This window comes from Apteryx mantelli, chromosome 10 (assembly GCF_036417845.1).
Source record: "Apteryx mantelli isolate bAptMan1 chromosome 10, bAptMan1.hap1, whole genome shotgun sequence".
Lineage (NCBI taxonomy): Eukaryota > Metazoa > Chordata > Aves > Apterygiformes > Apterygidae > Apteryx > Apteryx mantelli.
The window spans coordinates 24,502,914-24,526,867 of record NC_089987.1 but is presented as its reverse complement, the minus strand read 5'-3'; the positions used below and the strand labels follow the sequence as shown (position 1 = coordinate 24,526,867).

Sequence of the window (23,954 nt, the reverse complement as noted above, 5' to 3'; positions counted from 1 at the left end):
TTGTACATTCATTAAGAGTTATTTTTCCCATCCTTTCCCACATTTCCTTTGGACTCCCTTCTCTAGTTACTTGTATGTGAGATGATCTAAATACACTTGAAATATCACGTATCATCTTCCACCCATTTTTTCTGTTACAAGGATTATGTTCTCTAGTGTCAATACAACTTCTGTCTCCTTGTGTTTTGAGGTTGGCATCTGTGACTAAGGTAGGCAGTCTATTTTGTTTTCAGACCTGAATTGACTTTTCAGTCCATTTTAATAGGCCACAGGCTAACGCACATCTCAGTTTGACACGTTGCATGAAAAAATTGTTTGGCCACAGGCCGCAACTATGTGTTCTTGTCCTGCTTGAGGTGAATTTTATATCTGCTTAGCTGACAGCCATGTATGTGTTCTCCAAGCATCCTTTCACTATGGACAATTTTTTTTCTACCCTGTCTTGTCAAGAGGATTGTGATCTACATAGTAATAAATATCTGCCTCTCAAAATAGTAATAAAATATTTTAATAGAATGATGTGTCAGCAGGCTACACAGAATTGTGTGGGATGGTATATGGCATTTATTTCTATTTTATTACCATATGTTTTATTATTGTCTTGTCATAACAAAATCACTGAAGCTGACTAGGTTGCAGTTGTGTCAAACCCTTACACAAGTTATAACAATTAAGCCTTTTATTCTCAATCGTAGAAGCTTTCTACCTGAAGTATAGTCCATTTTATTTGAGTATTTAAAGAATATGCTCTTCATATTTTACTTAACTGTTCTCTGGTAACAAACTCAGAATCCTCTAACCCGTTTTTTTCCCACGTTTTCACTGTGGGTCTGTATTATGCAAAACAATGTTTATAGATTTATTTGCTGACTTTTTATGACTCAGTGCTGTAGACACGTGTTAAATAAGGGATGTGAATGCACAAATGAATAGGAATGTAATGCAATAGGTAATTTGCCCCATACCTTATTTTTTGCCAAGATGGTCCAAAATTTATGCTATATATGCTACCACAGAGCTGAAAATAAAATACAAAGCTGAATGCATTTTTAAAATAAAATAGTCCATTGTTTCAGAATTTGCAGATTCATTCTTGCCTCTTGATATGATTTTCCTTTTCTATTTGAAGGAACCAGGGAACATTAGTGAATCTGCAGAAGAGGAGTCAGTTAATTTTAATGTTGGTGGCTGGCATTTCTCAATTCCCAGAAGTAAAGTTGCTCAGTTTCCTGAGTCTCTGCTGTGGAAAGAAGCCTCTGTACGAGATCAGTCTGAAAATCTAAGATTATTTATTGACCAAGATGGATTTACATTTAGACACCTTCATTATTACCTACAGACTTCAAAATTATCTTTTTCCAGCTGTGCTGAATTGGATTTATTGTATGAGCAAGCATTAATTTTGCAGCTGACACCTTTATTACAGGTAAAATGAGATATTCTGTATGACTTTTCTATAGACTTTGTTCATTCCTAGATGATATTGACTGTAGAAGGATGTCAAGGAGTTTGTGCATATAACCTTATCAATACTTGGAATAGGTATCCAGGCAATTAATTTCCACATTCAACTCATCTGTAACAATTGGTGAGTACAGAAAATGTTCCAAATTTGATTTTTGACCTGTCAGAGGTCATTCAGCAGTCATTGCTTGCTTTTACTAAATTTAAACCAAGCAGAGGCTTTTATCTGCCAACAGTTATGCTCATTACTTTAAGGCAATTATACTGACCAGTCTTTTGAATATGAGCCTGCTAATCTGAAAAAGGTATGATTACCCTTTCTGTTGTTGCTTGAGAGGGTTCAATCTGACTGAAAACGATTGGTCCAAGTGGGACATCACTGAATTCACTGTCCTGTCAAGTGGGAAACTGCAGTTCCTTCTCTCCTGTTTTGTGATACCATAAACAGAATTGTTAAATGGACATCTTTAAGAACTACTTAATTTACTATTTGGCTGTAAGTATGTTGTAGTGTAATTACAGTGCAAGGTAGGGTACGTATTTCCTGGATGGATGAAATGTGTATTTTCATATATGTCTGCAATTCTTCTAGGTTTAATCTAAACTCTGTTTTTTGGGGTGTTTCTAATACTTTTTGTGGAATTGTCTCAACGATGCTATAATGCTTGATATTTTTAGCCATATTAGATATTTTTTTTAGAACTGTGTTTAAAGATGTAACATCTCCAAATAAGTTGGAAAGGGAGAGGAAGAACAACAAAAACTCCGTAGTCTATTGTATTAACAGTGTATGATCACATATTGTGAGACTATTTTGGTATGGCCAGGAACACATTTCACAGAACTTAAATTCTTGCATTTTCTGGCTTTTAAATATTTGTCAATGCAACCTTATCAGTTGATGAACATATCTTGCACGTGTATTTTAGAAGATATAATCATGGCTCTAAAGCTACTTTGTAGATAATATCCTGCAATAGTATCTAACCACTTGTTCAAAGATTAAAATAATGTGTTTATCATTTGGTAGAAGATTAGCAAATGTAGACTATTAAGCTTTGTTATAATTCAGCCAAACATCTGTTCCCCTTTCTAAGCATTAAGTTCCCACTGCTTATTGTAAAGATGTTATTAAAAAGAGTCCAACAGGTCTCTCAGGCTTTGTGTTAGGTTCTTGGCTATTTCTACCATTGTATGTTTTTAAGCATGCTGGTGTAGCGTATCCTGAATTCAAGAACTAGATGCAAAAATGTTTTGTATTTTTTGGAATATATGAATGGCTCAAGTTACATTACACATTCCTGTAAATATTCAGCACAAATTAATTCTAGTTACCTTTAGGTGCCTAAAAATTAGGAATCTAATGTAAGTCAAACACCTAAACTATTTTAGTAACTACTGGAAAGGGGAAGGGGTCTCTGGAGAACAATTAATTCCATCAAAAATCATAAGCCTGTAAACATAGATTAGGTGAAATAGGGCTTCTGTGCCTGTTCTTGAAGCAAGATCATTTTGAGTGTGAATCTGTTAACATTTGTAAAAGCTGTTGCAAAGTACTCTGAGATCTGTTAAGAAGTGTGGTGTTGTCTCTTTGTATACAATATTCCATGGCATTTTTTTATAGATGTGAAGTACTGCATACCTGGATTAGACTTTTTCCAGTGGCTGCTTTTAATTTTTGGATTAATTATTTGAATTGAAGTAGTTAATTGAAAAACTTAATGTATCTTAACAGACTTTAGATAATTTGAAGGAGGGGAAACATAATTTGCGTGTCCGACATGCAGATATACCAATAGCTGAAAGAGCATCTCTGAATTACTGCAGAACGCGAAAATGTATCAGCAATCCATCAGAGATTCCTCTTAAAAGTCCAGCATTTGCAGGTAAATGTCCCACCCTCGCTTCCTAGGCTATAGCTAGTCCAGTGAATACTTGTTTCAGTTAGGTACCTTTGGTGTGTAACCTATAGTTGCTGGTGTTCACTCGCATTCAGACCAGTTGAGAATTTTGGGTTATTGCAAAATTGAAAAGATTTTAATATATTACTCTATTTGTGCACATAGTTTCCAGGTGTCTGTTTATTCATTTGCATGGGGTTGGTGCTTAGAGATAAGACTTCGTCTTTTGGGGAACGTTAAATATCGCAAAGGATTAATGCAGGCTTTTCTGTGCTAGATTCAGCTCTCCAAAGTATATGTTTGAATTTCATTTTTCTGTATTTATATATTGATTTTTCTTCCCCAAGGATTACAGGAAAGAGCTCCCCTAGGGCTAATGGATACACCATTACTCGATACAGAAGAGGAAGTGAATTACTTTTTTTTGCCACTAGATTTGGTGGAAAAATATCCTGTACTAATTAATGATGACAATTTACTGTGGCTCTTTGAGAATGCAGCTCTGATTGAGTGTGACTGCAGTGAATTCCGCTTCATAGGTAAACTGTACTTTTTTTTTCTTGAAAAGCACTTGCCAAAATGGAAGCAAATGATTTTAATCTACTTCTGTTTCTCGATAGCTGGTTTTATTCTGATATATCTAAATCATTTTTGCTATTAAACTGTTTCTGTCTATCTTCCATAGCACTTTTTTAAAGATCAGAATCTTTTTTTTCAGTTTTGGTTTTGCTGTCTGCCGGTTTTACTGTCCTGTTAATCAAGAAACAAAGCACCTACCAAGTGGCCTCCAACATTCATGTCACAATACCTGAAATTAGGTATCTGGTCACAACAGAGTGATTCAAAGTGAGGAATTTAGGTGCCTAGTCTCCTATCTCAGCAGAGAAAGCAAGATGCCTCTAAATGATGAACCCCAAAAATTCAGATGGTGCATAAGAAGATTCCTAGAGCTAATCAAGAGGTTTGCTTCCTGCCAAGCCATAGTATGGTGTCCTGTCTAGTCCTGACATGGAGGCATCTACTTAAGCAAGTTTGCTGCTTTTAAAGTGGCAGTAAATTTTTGCATAGAGATTGAGTGGTAAGCCGGGTTGAATTCTTTTAACATTGCCTGGTTTTAAAACTTGGGAGGATGTCTCAATAATCAAGCTACAGTATAATTTGGCAGTAGGTGCCTTACACATTTTCCGTTTAAGCTGGACCACTGGTCACTGTAATGCAAGAAAGAGTGAACAAGGACGTCTCACCATAACTTAGTGGGTAGAGCCCTCTCCTGGGGCAGTGGGGGCACTGGCTGTACTTATTTGCCTTTTATTAATCCAGCGGTTTTCTAAACTAAAATACATGAATGTTTCAGATGTCAGGGACCAGAAATACTATTGACAATGGATAATTAAGGTAGACAAAACTTACATGGTAACTCTAAATCTCTACTTGATCTTAATTCTTCAGTAGTTTAAAAAAAAATGTTTCATTCATGAAATATTCTTCCAGCTTCAAAAAAGATAAGTACTTCTCAAAAATATGTCAGGTTTCCATAGCTGCTCCATCAGCATAGCATTTCATCCTATGTGGACTCAGTTAAGATGAGATAGATGTGAAATTGCTATAGTTTTGCTCCACTAGTCTTATTGATCTGGTGTTAGCATATGGGAAATCACATGTTTAATGCACATTGGAGTGGGACTGTGCCTAGGGAAAAAAAACAGCCAAACAAACAGGAAACCTCTTGTATGAAATTCTTGGGATTCTGTAACAAGCAAAACTAACCTAATTTGTGTATACTTTGCTTACCCTTATTTTCTGTACCGTTTATGCTACACCTGGCTTTTGAAAGCTTCTAGTATAAACCCTGTTTTCAGGATTTCATCTTCAAAGACAAGGTAACTCCTGGTTTATATTTATTATCTGTTACCCATGCTAGTGAATAGTAATGCTGAAGGAAATCATAAGAACCCATTTTTGCTAGATTTGAGCACTGGGGAGATGACATCAACACACACTTCCTGTGTTTTATTTTTATTTTCAAGTTAATTTTCTTCGCTCAGAGAAGATTTTGTTGCCTGATGATTTCTCCAACATAGATGTTTTGGAGGAAGAAGTTGTAATTTTGGGAATTCCTAAGCTTACAGATGCTGTGAAAATCTATAGAGGTAATATAATGAACATAACTGTATATTTTCTTTATTATGGATTAGTTTTAATGTTACCTTGTGAGACTGACTGTTTGAATCAGAAATGTTGTTAATACAGTCAATGCTTTGAGCTAAATAGTCTTATCAACTAATTTCCACATACATGGAAATAGTGGAAAGTTTCACAATAATTATTAATCTTCCTCAAGTCTCAGTATATCTGTGCATTTCATTTTTGTGTAGGCAACAGCTCTGTGTTGTTTTCTAACCTTGAAGGGTCTGCAGATTGCTCAGAAAGCAAACCGCAGGTGGCCGAGGTGCCAGTGCGAGCCCCACTGTATGTCATGGCGCTTGGTCTTCTGGTCAGATATCCAGATTCAGCTCTGGGACAGCTCTACGTCGGAAGTAATTTGGACAGAAGCAAGCTGTACATCTCTGGGAATGGGGTCCTCTTTCAGCACGTAAAGTACGGCCTTCCGTGATGTAATTTACATTCAGTTCATGAGACTGAGTTTGCTTTCTTGTTTCCCTTTTGGGGAATTCCCTTTTCAGCCACCTCAATCTTCAAATATAATCTCTGCAAAGTATTGGAATCTTCAGTTGGTTGCCTAGTACATGAATCTCTTTTATGTATTTTATTCAATACACTTATTCTTGCTATGATTTGGTTATGGAATAGTTGGTGTTACCAAATTTAGCTTTGATATATATTTTTATATATAATTATTAACACTCATCTACATCACAAAAAGGGAATGGTATGAAATACATGATGAATTTGGCTACACTTGACTAAACTCCAACGAAGAATTTAAACTTCTGAATGCTGGGTTTCAGCTTAGTCCTTATTCTTAGCATTAGTGAGTGCTCAGACTTACTCAGACGTACCAATCTACTGGTTTAATAAAATCCCCTGTCTTATAAGAGAATGGCTCCTTAGGGAATCATTAAAACCATTTCCTGAAATAAGTGAAAATGTAGACAAGGTCAGACATCTTTGCAGTGACAGAGAATACTTCCTGATTTTCCAAGCAACATATATGAAGACACTACTTTTTAAAAGGTTGTAAATACAAAAACACAGTATGTGAGTCATAGAGGTAGCTTTTTAATAAGAATTCACATTTGCTGACGTCTATTCATTAAAAATAAACAGTGAAAACAATAAGAAAAGGAATAAAAAGTTTAGTGATCTCCTCTGTTTTTGGATAGGAACTGGTTGGGAACTTGCCAACTCCCTCTTACTGAAAATATGTCTGAAATCCAAGAACTCTGCGCTTATTTGGACAAAAGGGACATTACATATGAGCCAATGAAAGATGCTTTAAAATGCTTTCTGAAACAACAGGTGCCAACAGAGAGCAGAGATTATAGTAAGTTAATTCAGAATAGAATAAGCAGTATTAACTGAATGAAAATAAATAATAACAATAAATAATCAATTATCTAGACCTACTTTTGAGAAATTACTACAGTAACAAAATAAACCGAAGGTTTCACTGTCTGAGAGCGTTTGTTTTCCTAAGATCTACTGTCACCTAGTTGCTTTATTAACTGGCTGTTGCTGATCAGTGAACTCTATAGTAATAATATTAAGTTCTAGGTGAAATATAGAGCAAGTTTACATTGAATTTAGGTAGTACTATTCATATTTTTGGATAAGTTTACTTCTCAAACCTCTCAGTCTTACTCTGACTGAAATAGTTCACTGAGTCCAGTTCCTTTAAGCTTAGGCAGTCCAGCTTACTTTCATTAGAACATATGCTACTTTAAAGGTATCTAGGTTTCTAATATTCTATTAATTTCTATTTTATTATTATTCTAATAGCTAGGTTTCTTTATAGGTTTTCTAGACTCCCACTTTTCTGATGTGGGGCTGTTCTACAACTCTTGGTATTAAACTACGGAATCTCTTTCTAACTTCCAACCTAAGTGTATTCAGAGCCAAATTTGTTTTTGTCCTAAAATTGACCTTTAACTTAAATACTTCTTCCACTCTTGTTTATCCCCTTTTCTCCACTAATGCCTTTATAGAAGAAGGCTTCTCTAGTGTGAGGTAATACGTTCCCCTGATTACTCTAGTAAATTTTCTTTTCACCTATTCCAGTTTCCCCCTATTCATAGAATTTCAGTAGGAAGGGATCTCTGGAGGTCATTTAGTTCAACACCCTACTCAAAGAAGGTCCAAGTAGCTCAGGTTGCTCAGGGCCTTGCCAAAGAAGGTTTTGAGTGTCTCTAAGGATAGAGATCCTACAGCCTCTCTGAACCTATGTTCCAGTATTTGACTGCCTTGTGGTAATTAAATAAGTAAACAGATCCATACAGCTGGTTGGAATTTGCTGTGTTCCAACTTTTTCCATTGCCTCTCAGTCTAGCAAAATGCACCTCCAAGAATAATCTGGTTTTGTCTTCCGTAGGGCCTCCTATTAGTTGCAGACAGCAATAAGGTCTGCCTTTAACCTTTTTTTTGCAAGACTGATCAAAGCCAGTTCTCTCAGCCTCTCTTCTTATACCACATGCTCTAGGAAGGATAAATTTAATCACACTCTGTACATGGCAATCCAGATGAAACCTCCCCAGTATTTTATATAATGGTCTACCCCTGTCTACCCTGTTTCTGCTGGAATTGGCTCTTCCAGTGCATCCTATGGTCTCATTTGCAGTTCTGTGTTCCACTGGTGGCAAATAATTGCTCTGTGATCAACTAGCAGAGTGGTCCTGTTCACTCTTCTGCTTTAACCCCCATCCAAGCACTTGCCCTTTTTGTCCTGGCTCACACTTCAGCTTGTAGGCTCCTAGATCTATTTCCTGTTGTTTTTATGTGCAGGTTTGGCATCTCATTTTGTACTAGGGATCTTAATTCCAGTTTCCTCCACTCCTCAAGGTCTCCAGGGGATGTTTATCCTTCCAATTTTGAGCTATCATCATATTTCATCAGAACACTTCTGCTTTATGTGAAAAGGGCTGAGAAAGGAACTGATGCTCAAAGTATTCCTCTGCTCTACTATGCAGAAAATGTATATGCAGAAAAGAGTGAATCTTACCAACTCTTAGATGAAATTATAACCCTTGAGGAGGAGGGTTTGATCTTAAATTGAAACAACAGTTTCTTCTTATTAGTCATGGTAGAAAAAATAGCTCTGTGACTCAAATGTTTTAACAATAAATGATGCCTCAATTTTATGTATGTTACAGAAGATGAATAGCCGCATTAGAGCAGCTACATGTGATCCAAGCATATGTTTGTGCATTGTTTAGAGAATATTAGAATCTGTTTATATCATTATCCATAGCCCTAGAAATAATTTTTGTAAGAGTGTGACTTCTGTGAAGACTCGAGCTATTGTAAGAATCAAAATTCTCCATGTTGAGTTTTTAAAATAATTTTTAAACAAACTTTTTGGATGGATATATATTTTGATTTTCCTAAAACAGTGTCACAGGAATTGCTAACTGTAAATAGTAATGTGAACTACAATATTAATGATTTCAGCAAAAACTTTCCATGTCTTTGTTTCTACACAAAGGTAAGATGTGGTCTGAACCCAGGCTAAGATGTATCCAAAGCTTTTATATTATATCTATTCTCTGTGCATAAGAACTCTGTGAGGCTGTCATCTGCCTGGTGTACTTAGATACACCTACTTTAGGTGGCATAAACGTGCCGGCTCGGTATATCAGACATGACTATGCTAATCCATATAGCCTTCTTGCTATTATTATTTTTAAATGTATTGAGAAAAGGTGCTTTGGCTGCAGCATGGGTGGACTGAGTTGTCCACTGTTATTCTGACTTGCCTTTTGCTTGCACTTACATATAAGCACTAAGCCGAAGATGAAAGTTCCAGTTTTGTGTGCACAGAGTACTCTATTATTTTACTATTTCAAAGAATTGCTGTTATTTACAATATTTTGAGGTAAAATCCAGTATCTTATTAACTAGCTAAGTATCTACCACAAAATTATTACTACTTACAGTTGTTTTAGTTGTGGCCTTTCCTTTGTTACTCCAGCTCTAGATGCAGACTGGACGGCAGAAGTATCAGTCTGCTCACTGCATCAGATTGTGAAAGTTTATGTAGGAAGTAACTGGTACGAAACTTGCTTACAGACTTTATTGAAGGTATGGTAATTAATTATCTTTGGATTGCCTTAACGTGAACCTTCTTAAGACAGGATCTTGAATTCTATAGATTAGAATCTGTATTTCTAATGATAAGAATTATGAGACTACTTTTGACCTGAAAGCTTAGGATCATCAGAGCTTCACATATATGCTGCGAGTTACATGAGAGGACATACATTCAAGTACCTGAGGGAAATAAAGCTTGGACTTCCCAGAAAAGTACTTTTCTGGACTAACAAGATAAGTAGTTTGACTGCTAATATAAGTAGACTTGATGGAACCTGTTTAATTCTTTTACTGAGGAAGTAAAATTTCTGTTTGGTTAATAGATTTCTTTCCCCCTAAAACTAATATTGGAACTATGCAAGAACAAACAGAAAAATAGTTGGGTCTCAACTATGTGCCTAACCTTATGTATGAGCTTAAAGTCCACTGAATTTAAGTTTAGTAGTTAAAGAAAAACCCATACTAAATTGCTTTGAATGAGCATGGAATTAAGAGCATACTGAAAATTAAGTGCAAATACTTGAGATGCTTTGCTGAATTCATATGTGAGCTCATTTAAATATCACCATTGACTATATCCTTAGAAGAGCCCTTTTTCATGAGGGAATCCTGCTTTGTTAAGCTCCAATGTATGTTGTTGCATGAAGGCACAAGTCTGAGCGTTGTATGCTTTTAATTATCAATCTGCAGGGAGTATTCCTACAAACTGTGCATTAGGAAGATAGGCATAAGTTTGACTGAGAACGTGGTCCCTCCATGGATCTGTTTTTTTCTCTGCATTCACCCCCACCTGCCTGTGAGCACAAGAATAGAAGAAATGATGATGAGGCCTATGTGTCTCTTCTTAAAATACAGTTGTAAGACTCATGGAGTATGTCAATGTGGTCACATAGCTGTCCACTTCGATCTCAGGTCTTAGACACCTGGTTGTCCACTTTGCATAAATGTTCAGTCCCACACTCTCTTACAGAGTGAATCATCTATTTCCCTCTGAAACAAAACCCAGATCTGGCTTTGGGGAGAGTTTCCTTCAGGAATCTCTCTCAAGTTGTATAGATAAGACTATATGAAGTTTGGTTGTGTCTGTCCTCCTTCTCCTCCTCCTTGTTTTGTACCTTCTGTTACCCTAATGTATTTTCATGCCACAGCCCAAGATGTGCAACACATACTCCATATCATTCTGAAAAAGGCTACTTTGAATGGTAGCCCATCCCTCCTGTTATGTTAGACACTTTGTCATTTTGTGTGTGTTTATTTTTCAGTTTAATTGTGTCTAGGTCCGTCACTTTAACACAGATCCAAGCGCCCTGTGATGTGGACATAGCCGATTTGCTCCTGCAGGCCCTGAGCAGTCTGTGTACCACTTAGACTGTGAGCCACAGATCACTTCCTAAGGTGGATGAATTTAGTAGGAAAGATGTAGCCTCAGAGTGCATAAATAAAGCTCTGTAACAAGTTTCAGGAGCAGATAGGATTCTTGGAGTGCTTCTAGTCAGGGAAAATCCCAACTACCTTTTGTTAGCACAAACTAAAGGGCACGCTTGAAAATAGCCGCTTTTTACCCAGCCCAGTAGCTTCTTTAAAGCTTGCCTGTTGTACCAGTGCTGTCCTGTCACCAGTGTCAAGCAGAGAAAACAGCACAGATTCTCTACTAGAAGAGCCCTTTTGTGCCTTGCTGTAAAAGCACATGCAATTTGCAGACAGCTAGAGTTTAGTCTATGTGCACTTTTTAAAGGGCACTCTGAGCACTACGTGCCACTTCTAAGGAGCAACACAGGCTTCATTTTGTTCATACAACTTGTCAGTTCTGATGCAATATGGATGTGGCTTGTGATTTAGGGGCTGGAATTTCTGCACAGTCTAGGGCAGCCTAGTGAACAACCTAGTTCATTACAGATACTGGCTCCAGAAGTCTTGTAAGAGGTGATTTTTTTTTTTTTTTAATCTTTTCAAATTTCTGCACTGAGAATTCATGAAGCTACAAATACCTAAGCACAAGAAAGTAATATACACACAGCAGGATTAATATGCTTAATCTGGAACAGGTTTTTCAGTTTTTGTTATAATAAAACAATGGCCCCTATTGGTAAGACAATTAATTCACTCATCTAAAATGACTCTTCTACATTTGATATTACACAGGTTGAAGAATTGCTTTCATATGAGAAGAAGAAGAGTCTTCCTATTCTTGGAAAATGTTCTCTGTAGGGTCTTAATATATTTTTATTTCTGTAGTATCCAGAGCTTCTGTCAAATGGCAAGAAAGTCTATTGGATCACATATGGTCAAAGTCTTCTAATCCATGGAGATGGGCAAATGTTTCGGCACGTTCTCAACTTTCTAAGACTTGGCAAATTATTTTTGCCATCTGAATTTAAGTAAGCAGAATGAATTCATGTATTTCTTTTATATTACATGGTTGTAGGAAAAAAGCTTTGTTTTCTGATTTACATAGAAATATCATCCAAAAGAATTAGAAGAAGAATTTTCTTTAGTCCTGAATTAAACCATACTATCTAAACTTAATTTATGGGGATTTAGGACTCGATTATTGTGAGATATTGTATGCCTTTATTTTAATGATTGGTATACTGGACACTTGTACTGCAGAGAAACGTGTGTCAAAGACAGGTGCACTGTGTGCACACATTTAACAAAAAGAATTCCAAAGATAAGAGTGTCTCAACTGAAAATATTTTTATTGCTGAGATAATTGCATCCCTCTTCTGAATTTTATCTTTTCTGTGGCAGGGACAGCTAAGTCTGGTTTAGTCCAGCTGAAAAATATTTCCTCTGCCCCCTCTACTGGTATCTCTGTACTAATGCTGAAAAATGTATCTTCCAAAGCCATAGTGGTGGAACACAGGGCTCCTAAAAATAGAGAGAGAAATCTCCATCTCTAGGCATTTCAGTCTCTTAGGCCTCTAAACTTTATTAAACATCAGAAACTGATATGGCTTAAAACCGTAGTCTTCTAAGCATATCCCTACAATATGTTTCAATTGCCTCTCTTTAATGCCCTGAGATTGCCCAGAACAGATTCTTTGGTGCTGTGCCTTCTTGTAGCAGTTTTGCTGGGACTGACACTTATGCTGCCACTACTCATGTCACATTTAGAGGTAAATATGCTTTACATTCAACAATGAAGGTCTGCCTGGCATCAGAAGATCTTTTGATTTCTTCAGTCCTTGAATTCCTTGCTTGTATTGATTCTAGTACATAGAATATCTTCAGTGCAGTTCACAACCTTTTAGCTCACCAGCTGATATGGTGATTTTTAGCACATTTTACAGGAGGAGTATGTATTTTCATTCTTATTCCAAAAGTCAATAGAAAAGTTTCACCAGTGGTTTCTGAGATATTTGATATATTAACCACTGGTTGTTCTCACTTCTGTCATCAAAGACATAGGAAGTCAGATAAGAGTGTCAGACACTAAAATTATATCTGTACAAACTAAACACGTTTGGGAATGTTTCTGGTCACCCATGCCAGCTGTTATAGAAGAGCCTGCATTTCTGCTTATTAGCTGCCTTAACCTCCCAGAGATGATGGCTTCATTCCTCCTATCCACTGCAAACAGTCCCAGGAACATCTGAATTGCCAAACCATGCCTGGGAATTGGAGAGAGTGTAAATTAGATGGGACCAGGTATACTGGCAACAGCTTAATAGCAGAGATAATCATGTTCCAGGGCTAAGAATATCTTGGGAATTTTAGATTTCCCTAGTTCAGTTACAGTCCATTGTACCTATGCACCTTCTTTGGGGGCCTCCCTGTGGAAAATGCCATGATGAATTTTCCATGCGAGAAAACTGTCATTGGTATCACAAAGCAAAGGTAGGGCTCCTGCTTCTCAAAAAATCAGGTTTCTATTGTCAATATCCAGGGTTAATTATAGGGAAAAAAAAGCAAGTTTGACTTAACTAGCAGAGGTGCAATAGCTTGAAAAAGAATCAAAGATAGCAAGTTTCACAAACATTCGGAAAGGTGCCACTGAACACTTTTTGTTTAGGAGCTCATTTATTTTGTTTGCACTTTTTCAGAAGTGTCCTCTAATTTGGGATTCCTGATATAAAATTCCGACTCCATGAAAGTCAATGGCAAGAATTATATTGATTTTTTTTGCTCATTATTTAGATGTCAGATGTGAAAAAGGAATAAAATTGCTTTGGGTTCTTTTCAATATTAATGGTAGACTGTTCCTCCATATGTTGAAAGAAAAATCACTTATGTGAATGTGTCTTTCATTTTATGTAGCAACTGCATGAGCTTCCAAAATTAGTATGTGTTTGGAAAATATAATCTGAGAAGATTGGTTTGAATGATTTTATAGTTAAGTTTATTTACAACTTACAGAGAATGGCCTCTATTTTGTCAAGAAGCAGAGGAGTACCAGATCCCTTCCCTTTTAGAGGCACTTTATCATTGTGATGCATACAGGTAGAGAAAAATTATCTATCTATCTTTTTTCTTTTCCATAGTATAATGTCCTTTCATTTGACCTAGCAGTGTTTGTTCTTCTTTGAAAGGAGCACAGTTTTCTCTTTTCCTTCTGAAATACGGCCACTGGAGGATGATCAAGTCCTGTATCTTTTGGGCCACATCTTTTCTCCATGAGCTATTTGGATGCAGGAGCAACAGAGTAGTCCTCAGGCAGTCCACCAGTAACCGAGGAAATAGGCAACTGAGATATCCCCTTAGTGGTAAAGTCCAGGTATTGAGAATTGTAAGACACACTGGGAACCATTGTACAGAGACATCAGACTGAATGGAGATGGTCTGATTTATTAGCTTTGGCTCAGCCCTGGCTTTGCCAAACTCTAGCTGACTTCAGCAGACCCACTGGAGGGTTTTCTAGCACTGTGGAGTATAGAACAGCATAGCTTAGACAAAGTATCACACAGAATGATTGAGTCCAGCTGGTATTTGAATCTAGACAAATTCATGTTGAAAATAAGGCATAACTTTTTACAGGTTAATCCATTGTGAGACATTTTTGCAAAGACTGATGTCTCCATTGCTGACAAATTTTAAAATAAGATTGGATGTTTTTTTAAAAGATGTTTTGCTATTCAAACAGGAATTAACGTTGGGTTTTACTGGAGATCAGACCTCATAATCGCAGTGGATTTCCCTGGCCTTATAAAATCTGCGACTCTACAAGCTCATTTGCTGTTGTTTTGTTCTCTGCTGTGCTCTTTAGAGGGCCAGGCAAAATGTTGAAATGTAGGCCTTCTGGAATGCCCACAGAACTGAGATATTTCAACTTCAGAGCCTTTTAGAAAATGACACTGGCATGGCTGTTTTCCTCATTATTACACTAAGAGAGCTTTCTGGAAGTTAGTGATTTCTTATGGATTCTTACTTTGGTTGGTCACAGGTCATTTAAGCATTTTTAACATCGAAATATATTCATTAAAATAGTTGCAGAAGATCGTGCGGCAGTGCAGCAGGTCCTGACACATATGACCATGGACTATTTACATCAGGATTTCAACCTTAGTTTGTTTTACTGCTATCAGCAGTAGTAGGACACTAATGGAGCAGCCAGTATCCCACCAGTGGTAACAGCAGTTTCTGGAATTTATGCTAGATCTCTATGTGGAAGAAGGCATAACTGTTCTTTCCACAACCCCCATCCCAGATTAGGACCCTACTCCCATATTCCTGTACCTGTAGAGCAAGAGGAACATGTTAATTGAACTCTGAAGCATCCTATGTGTGAATGAGTCTGTTAAAGTCTGTAGAACATTTTAACAAAAAGGGACTAGTGCTACTCTAACATAGACTCTTCCATTGCTGTTTGAGTCATCAGAGACGGTAGCAACAATTCTGTCATTTATATCAAAGACCTCTGACAAATTAAAACAATTGTGGACTGTTGCCTAGTGTCCATCACCAGATCATCACTCAACTCAGTAGGCAGTCTTGTCAAATCCATGTCTACAGGCAAGTCACCAGGAGTCTACTGTGTGCATTGAGAGTTGCTTCACCTTCTCAAAAAAAATTGATAGGCAGCTTAGACAGTCACTGTCAGGGGCTGTGCTTCTTAAGCAGGGCAATGTGCAGTTCTCCTTCAAAAACTGTGGCGTCCATCTCCTTAAAATCTATGCCTGATACCATGAATGTAGATGATTGATTGACCTGAATCTGAATAGCTCTCTCCCCTAAGTGTCCATAACTTCATTAAAAAAATAAAAAAAGAGAAAAGCAACTCCCAGGACTTGGGTTCATCAGCAAGGTTTAAATAAATCCATTTGTCAAGGTTTTGTGGATGCTAGAGCATCTTGGAGACAAGAAACAATTTTTATCTCTTGTGTATCTAAAGCATTGCACTTCAGAAACTCTTAGTGCAGATGGGCAATGAAAACTACTGATGCTTTGCTACCCTCATGTTACGCATTAGTGATAGTTGTGAACTCCTTTCATTCCCAGTGGTTTAAAACTAATTCATAATAAAAACGAATGGGTTGTACACACATCCACTGGTGACTAGAAATCCTAGCAGCTCCTCTTTACAGGCTTACTGGGTGATGCTCCTGGAAGAAGTTCTAAAACATCTGTAAATATTCATTTTCTAGATTATGGATCAAAAAACATGAATTTCACAATGAAGCTTCTTTTCCATGCAGAGGATTAAATATTGTGACTTGGAATAAGGAGCATCAGTTCAACAAAGACTCAAAAGAAGTAAGATTTGATTTTCAGAATATGTTGCCACAAAGTGCTTTTAAAAGCAATTTGGTCTAGAAATGTGCCAAATTGAAATTTGTCAGTTTTCAAAAATTCAAACAATTTTTAAAATTTCAAAATCAACTACAAAAATGAGCGTTAGAAATCTCTCCTGATAAAAAAAAAACATCTTCATTTTAAAAAGCCCATCTTTGAGCATCAAGTGAGAATGAGGAACAGCAGTAGACATTCTGTTTAAACATTGCAAAAATGTAAGAGAGCTCCCTCCATAATGAGATAGCTTGTAGGTAGTTTAGGTGGAGATCCACCACACTTACTCCTCCTTCAGCAATAATGTAAAACTTCCCCAGTAGATTTCAAGATAGAGTGCTTGAGCACTGTCCTGTGTGCTGGGCTTTTATTTATGTTTTTATCGAATGAATGTATGCTGCAAAATAAACAGTCCAAAGCCTAAGAACTAGGTCCTCTGATCTTATGTTAGCTTAGTCTAAGCACCACAAGGCTACCCTCTTTTAAATTCCCCTTTTGGTCTTGTGATTTGCATTCATGGTTACTTAGTGAGTCCTTCTCACCAAGGGTAGCAAATGTTTTCCTGCAGATGTCAGTGTGATTTAGGAATTGGGGCACAGGAAATGTGAAGTCTGACCCCTCTGGCTAAAGAAGGCCTAGAAGCCAGATCTTCTGCTTCCTTGTTAAGTGCTTTAAGACAGTAAAGTTAAGCAGGAGGAGACCACTGCAGCCTTGGTGAGTTAGTAGGATCTGTGACTTACCTTGGTCAGGCATGATCAGACTACAGTATTCACTGGCAACTTAGAACGCAGATATCTGGTTTCTAGATGCCCAGCAGCTTCAGATGAGAGCCACAAGCTTAAGCAGTGTGTTCAGGCAAGAGAGCGTCCTGCAGAAATTTTCTAGTCATTGATGTCAGCGTGAAGTGAAAAGTAATTCCTACTCAAGCCATTGAATTCTTTTAGTCCTCAGTTGGGCAACAGCAGCTGAAGGTTATTGCCTTCATCCTACTAGGAGAAGGTGGCTTGTATACACTGCCTCTGTAGCACTGATGTGGCTTAACGCTGGTGTTCGCTTGGTAGAGTGGTTGTGCACCTTTCTTTAACTCTCCAGGCCATCCTCCTTGAACAGAATGTGAAGCAGTTGCTTCAGATAACTAAAATTGCCTTAGTTATAGCAGTAGCAAAGGCTATGAGATACTAAACCTGTGTGTGTCCCTCGGCCACTCCAACTTCTTTCTTCAAGTTCGGCAGAATTCAGTGATCGGCAATGAAGTGATTCAGAGCAACTAACATCTGTGCTGAAGTATCAGGGCAGGGTTTGGAGAGGCCTAAAGAACTACATCCAGCACAGAGTGAGGAAAACATTTTCCAAGATTAGGGACTCAGTTCTTAGGTGCTTGTATTAGAATGAGTAAAATATATAAATTGCCACAAAAAGCAAAGCTTACTCTCCCTTTGATATAAATAAAAAGTAACAGCATTTCACTGTATTTTTAGGAATATTCATATACAGCTGTGGATTTCAGTAAATATTATATTAATACGTGGAGTAAAATAAAAGATCTGAAGGGAAAGCAAGATACCAATGGGGAGAAGGCAAAGTATTCCAGAATGATTTCACGGGCGAGAGGGGCAAAGCGAAGGCGTAAACTTGGAGGATACCACGAGTCCTCAGACGTATGGGTAAATTGCAGATATTACAAGCATTCAGTAAGCCCTCCAAGGAAGAGAGGAATAAGAAGCAGTTTAACAAAGAAATTAGAAAGTAAAGACTCAGCAACTCCCATCCAGAAATTAATTTCCCTGGTAAAAGAATGGGACATGGTGAACTCCAAGAGATGTGATTTCCAACATGTGACTATATCTGATGGTAATATCACAGACAATGTATCTCAGAATAACACTCCTGAAAAGCACAGTGGTATCAAGGGCTCGCTTGCTTCTTCTCCTGGGAAAATAAGCTATGCAATAGAAAAAAACAATAACATTGCCAAATATGAAGTTGGGGCTGAAGAAAAGCAGCTATGTTCATACATGTTCAAACAGAATTTGCCAGTTAGTCCATGTTCTGGAAAATATCAGTTCAATACCATAGAAACTACTCACACAATGGAAAAAACTGCAGAGAACAGAAACTGGGAGCAAGCAGAAGGTAGGTGATTGCTTTGTGATAGCTGCTTTCAAAAACGATGGGAGTAATTAACTGAATAACTTATATAAATAAGATACTTTGATCATGCTGATGAATTTTAGAGTGACAGTCTCAACCTTTTTCTTCTTCTGCTTGTAGGAAGTTTCTCCAGTGAAGTAAGAGACAAGCACTTGCAGATGAAACTCATCCCTATAAAAAGCAGTAAGTTAACTGTCAGCTGTTAAGCAAAGGCCTGACTATGATTGGAGGGATTTTTTTTTTATAGCTTGTCTATGCAGAGTTGACTACTAAAAGTGTATTTGCCAGAAAGGTGGAGCACCTTTTTAAGCAACTAGCCTTAATGCACTGTTCTTTAATTATCTCCTTGTTACCCTACCTTTATAGCTGTGTAATGAACAATAAAGCTGATTTGCTGTGTTAAGTTACCCATCTGCATTTTTGAGATATTTGGATGCTTAGAGGTACAGTATTGTGACCAGAAACATTGGACATGGTTAGTTTAGTAACACTTGGTAATAGTGCAAAATAAAGCATCACAGCTGGATTTGGGGAGCACAATGAACAAAGAAAGAGACTCATGTCAACTTCAGTTCTGTCCTGAGGGTTCCCAGGATTTTTTGAATGGGCTCTTGAGTTGTCTTGACTATTCAGATAGACCTTGCAAACAGAATCATTTTTAAATGTTTGTGGTAATTTACTGCTACTTTTATTGGAGTTGCTGGCACTGTACAAGGACAGTAAAAGTTCAGACATCACAGAACTGTATATCAAAACCTGAAAGTTTACATGTTTTACAGGGTTTCAGATGTAGGGCCTAACATATCCATACTACTAGTGTAAATTGAGCTGTAATCTGCTGATTGAAGTCTGCTGTATCCAGTGAGATCACTGAGCTATGGTCTATTTACAGAAAGCTGTAATTTAGCATAGAAACTGAAATATCTAACCCAGAGGTTTCCACAGGCATGTATAGGAGTTGAAAAGATTTGCCTGGTAGTCAAGATGCTAAATGCAAACTCAGGAAACCTCAGTGGAATTTCTTAGTCCAAGTCTTCTTATACCACCCTGAGGAGGACCTGATTTACCCTCTCCCTCAGCTTACCACTTCCACAGTGGGTAACATTGCAAGTTTTCGCAGAATTGTTGGCAAAGCAAAATGTATTAATAATGATTGTGAATGTTTTTGTTACTATAGTAATGAAAGCCAGATTATTATTTTGCTAGATAAAACTCTTTTTTGTCCTTTGAAAAAAATTCCAGACTGAATCTACTTGGGTTTGGTTAAGCAATACATAATGATTACTCTTTCTAAATGTCCCCTGTGAAAGAGGGGAGTAGAGAAAATATGTAATGTTATATTTAAGGTTGTAAATTTCTGACTTTAAGATTGAAATTTTCTATCTATTTGTACTTTGCCTTTTCTGGGAAAACATCATGACAGAATAAAGACAAAACAAGTCCATACCTTTAATGAGAATATATAGTGATCTTGATATAGATATAGATATAGATATAGTGGTCGTACTTATATATAAACAAACGTGTTAATGCCATTACTGTTGGTGCAGGCTTTACTGTAAAACTCAACATCTATTTATTCACAGAAACAATGGACAATGAACAAACCAACATTGTTCTGGAAGAGCACAGAAATGTAGGATTGATTCTTAAAGTTGAACATCCTCCAGTTTTAGGCAGTGATGGCTTTTGTACAGGCAATGAAGAGAGTGTTGTTTATAGCATTCTGCTTGATGGTACTCAACTGGATAATTCATACACTCAAGCACTAGCCAAAGGTAAGGAAATACAAATAGCTGTAGGATGTTGCTGCAGTTTTTAGTAAGAAAACCAATGTCTCTATCATGATTTGTTGTCAGTTCTGACTAGCGGAGTAGCTATGGTTATTGCAGCCTAATTGCTACTTACATTTAGTTCTTCAAAACAGCTGGACAGCAGCTGACTAACCTTGCAGGTGCCCTGAATATTTACACCAGTGAAGTTTTTAATGCACCAAATTTGTGATTGGTCTACAGAGCTAGTAAGAGCAGGGAGAAAAAAAAAAAAAAGAAAGAAAGAAAATCAATCAACTCACTATCCCAGCAGTTAAAGATTTTGCTCAGGATATGGAAGTGTAAAGTTGAGGTTCCTGCTCTATTGCATGCTTATTTATTTATGCTAAATATAAAAGGGAGATTGTAGCAGATCAGTCTGAATAATGCAGTGGGCATTTCTTGGTGATGTTGTGTCAAATCCCAGCTGCTGATCATAGACAGTCTCCCATATTCCTGGTGAAAGTGCTAAACATGTGGCTTTGGAGGTGGATAGGTACTACAGTGCTGCTGTGTTCTGTCTGAGAAAGGTACAGGAATGGTATAGGAAAGGAGCTCTAGGAAGGGCTCATGGCTGTGATTTCTCTATGGAAGGCAGGAGGCACCTGGGTCTTGAAGGGGGCAGGGCTCAAGACCTACCACATTCTTCAGCATTTCTTATCAGTTGGGTTTGACTGTGCAGCTTGCAGGTTTGCAGATGCCTTCTTTGGAGCCTAATTCTTCCTGTCCTTTGTAAAGTGAGCCTGGGTCTTCCCATGCTTCCTGTGCTGTATATAGTGAGCCTGTGTGCCCACTTTGTGGCTGAAGATTTAGTTTGCTGGGTGGGAGTGTGCTTAAAGGTTGTTGCAGTTTGGAAACCCCTTTGAATATCTAGAGCCAGACTGACTAGCTTCAGTACACACACACCCACACCTAGACAGAGCTCTTCCATTTGTACAAAATCATTGTCCTTAAATCCCCATAGAATAGAGGGAAGAAAAAAACTAATTAAGCATACTGTAAATGACATGAATGCCACAAAGCCTGCCAAATTATAGACTAAACAGACTAAATGATTAAACTGTTGCGACCCAAGGAATTATACCTGGTGATCTACACAAAGGCAATTATTCAGCTTTCTTCGGTCCTCCAACTCAGCTCACATATTACTGTTTGTAGGTGTTTCAGGCAAACCCTCATGTAGAGCTCAGATTTGAAAACTGACTGTTAGGATTCAGTTGTTTTAAAATCTTGGACAGGAAAGGCATTAAAGAAGCCAAAGGCAGGATTACTGAAATGTTAGCATGCTGAAAACACTTTTTTTTTTTTCTAATATTTTTAGTTCTTTGAACTGTTCCTTGTAGATACAGTTTTTCTAAGTTTTGCCCTCTCACATGAAGAGATATTCTATGCCAGGAAGTGCCACTGTTTCCTGACTGACGTTATCCTGAATTCAGTAAAGCAGAAGGATCCCAAAGAAATCACAGCCAAAGTCGTGACTCTTGTGAATAGGCTTTGGGTAGGTACAAGTTCATAATGATCCAGACGAGACGTTTTCTCAGGTTCTTGAGGTCATCGGTATGGTGTGGGACGGGGTGGCAGGACAGGACACAGAAACTCGCAGTGTTCAAATGCAGTGCCCAACTCCTCGAAGCCTTGCTGCTGGTGGAAGTCAGGCACCAAGTTTGATACACAGGGAGAAGCAGGCATCTGAACAGGAGCCATGGTTGCCATTGTGCTGAGTGGGGGGCGTCCTAAGACAGACAACCACTAAGGCCGTAAATAGAGCATAGGGCCCTCAGAGTTATGTGCTGAAAGCTAGGCAATAAGGTGGTGTCTAGCAGCAATCAGGAGTCTTGCTTGAAATTAGGTACCAGTTCCCTTCTCCTTCTTGAAAACCAAGGAGACCTAAGTCCCATCAGAAGATGGCTTTGGGAAAGAGCACCTTCCTACCCAATCGCTCAGCGGTTGGGGCACTTTTGTATGTTAAGGCCCATGTCTCTCTTGAGAGGGTTTAAACCTGAATAATCAATAGCTTAAGAGTGTGAGATGAAGCATTTGCTGTCTTGCCTGTTGAAAAGGTTCCAGCTGGGGTAAAACACTACCCTCACCTAGTCCACTAGTGCAAGGCTAGTTGAAGTCTAGCAACTAAAGCACCCCTTGCGTGTGCATGTGTGTGTGTGTGTGGGGGGGGCTGTAGTCCCTGTTGCAGGAAACACTAAATATACATATATATATGTGGCAGTGTCCCCTACCCCCTAGCTTCAGGGCATCCTTCCAGTCTTTGGGTTTGGGAGGCACAGTGGCATGCTTTGCTGCGCTCCCTGCAGAGCACCAGCAATTGCTTTCGGAGCACCAGTAGTAGGTAAAAAATACAGCCACTTCATAAATAACCATTTTGCCATAGCAAATAAATGGAATGTGATTTCTTCCAAAGAAACAAGGGGTCATGACATTGTAGCATGACACTTGACAGCTGTGAGAACTGTCAAAAGCAACTCATGGCCCTACGTGCAGATGCTCCATTAAGTAAACCATGACCCCCACCCCCCCCCAACCGAAACTCACTTGTGCCACCAGATGCGTTTGCAGCAGGAATGAACACTTACCCTCAAGGAGCCAGGAATTTCTGGTTTCATTCATTCACATTGGAAACAGCTGATTCCACCTCCTCCCGTTCCCCCCTGCCCTTTCCTGACCCAGAGGTCTTGTTTGAAGAAGCATTTCCTTTCCATGCAGAGACCAAGCTGCTATTTGCACAGCCTCCTCTTTGTCCAGAAGCATTTTTATTTCTCCCCTTGGAGAGGGGGGAGAAAGGTGTAGGGAAAAGGACTTGGGACACTTTGCCCTCGAGTTTTCCTCATCTAGTACGAGTGAGTGTACATGTGTGTGTGTCGGGGGCATTCCAGCCCTTGAGGGTGTCTGTTACCTCATACCAAGCCTTATTAATCTTACTAATAATTAGCCCTGGTCAAGGACTGACTGAGAACTTCCCTTCCCATCGTCCAGATGGTAATTTCACCAATACAAGGAGCATTGCTCATTGGCAGAGGCTGGACACTTAAGTTAGAGTACCTCCTTGTTGATATACCAAGCTTGTGTTTTATATTTTAGACTCTGCAGATCACCCCCAAGGAGTTTGTTGCAAATTTACTGAACACAGAATATTTTAAAGGTGACAGACATGTTCATGAAGAGCTACTTAAGTGGGTGGAAGTAAGTACCATTTGCCACCAGGGGATGCTATACGGCTGAACTTTTTTTTAAACTCTTTTTTTTTGCTTTAAGATTTTTGCTTAAATTGGTTCACAGGTCTCAGCTTCGATTATGGAATAAGTGAAGTGAGGGGGCAATTTTACAGCACAACTTGACTAATGTTACATATCAGCTTAACAGAAGTTTAAAATTGTGCCGCTAATTTATGAGATTGCTTTCTCCACAAAAAGGGGGCAGAAGACCTTTAGGGTTGTTAAGAAATGAAGAGCAAAGAGTCTGTTATTCTGCTATATGGCATAGTCAGCTGGTGATTTAACGGTGGCCTTCGTTTTGTGCTTTTCAGTTTACCTTACCATTTGCATGGAAGTACAGTCGCTGCATTGATTTACTGATACAGAGAGGGTTTGCTAGATCTATCTCATACTTTGCCTTGGAAATGTAA

General features: G+C 38.2%; 1 protein-coding gene across 1 annotated transcript; it reads left to right on the top strand.

Moving 5' to 3' along the window:
- Nucleotides 1–1,105: 1,105 nt before the first annotated feature.
- On the top strand, nucleotides 1,106–23,954 carry KCTD19 (potassium channel tetramerization domain containing 19). Its single transcript, XM_067302844.1, has 16 exons — nucleotides 1,106–1,426; nucleotides 3,200–3,350; nucleotides 3,713–3,904; nucleotides 5,393–5,515; nucleotides 5,774–5,963; nucleotides 6,710–6,870; nucleotides 9,517–9,620; nucleotides 11,865–12,007; nucleotides 13,989–14,072; nucleotides 16,214–16,322; nucleotides 17,834–18,488; nucleotides 18,627–18,689; nucleotides 20,093–20,284; nucleotides 21,661–21,815; nucleotides 23,411–23,512; nucleotides 23,856–23,954. The coding sequence occupies exons 1-16, from the start codon at nucleotides 1,106–1,108 to the stop codon at nucleotides 23,952–23,954; spliced, it is 2,844 nt and encodes a 947-aa protein (XP_067158945.1).

Coding starts and splice junctions, on each gene's coding strand:
- KCTD19 (XM_067302844.1), top strand. CDS start 1,106: ATGATTTTCCTTTTCTATTTGAAGGAACCAGGGAACATTAGTGAATCT. Junction 5,964..6,709: donor GTCCTCTTTCAGCACGTAAA/GTACGGCCTTCC, acceptor GTTTTTGGATAG/GAACTGGTTGGGAACTTGCC. Junction 9,621..11,864: donor GCTTACAGACTTTATTGAAG/GTATGGTAATTA, acceptor TTATTTCTGTAG/TATCCAGAGCTTCTGTCAAA.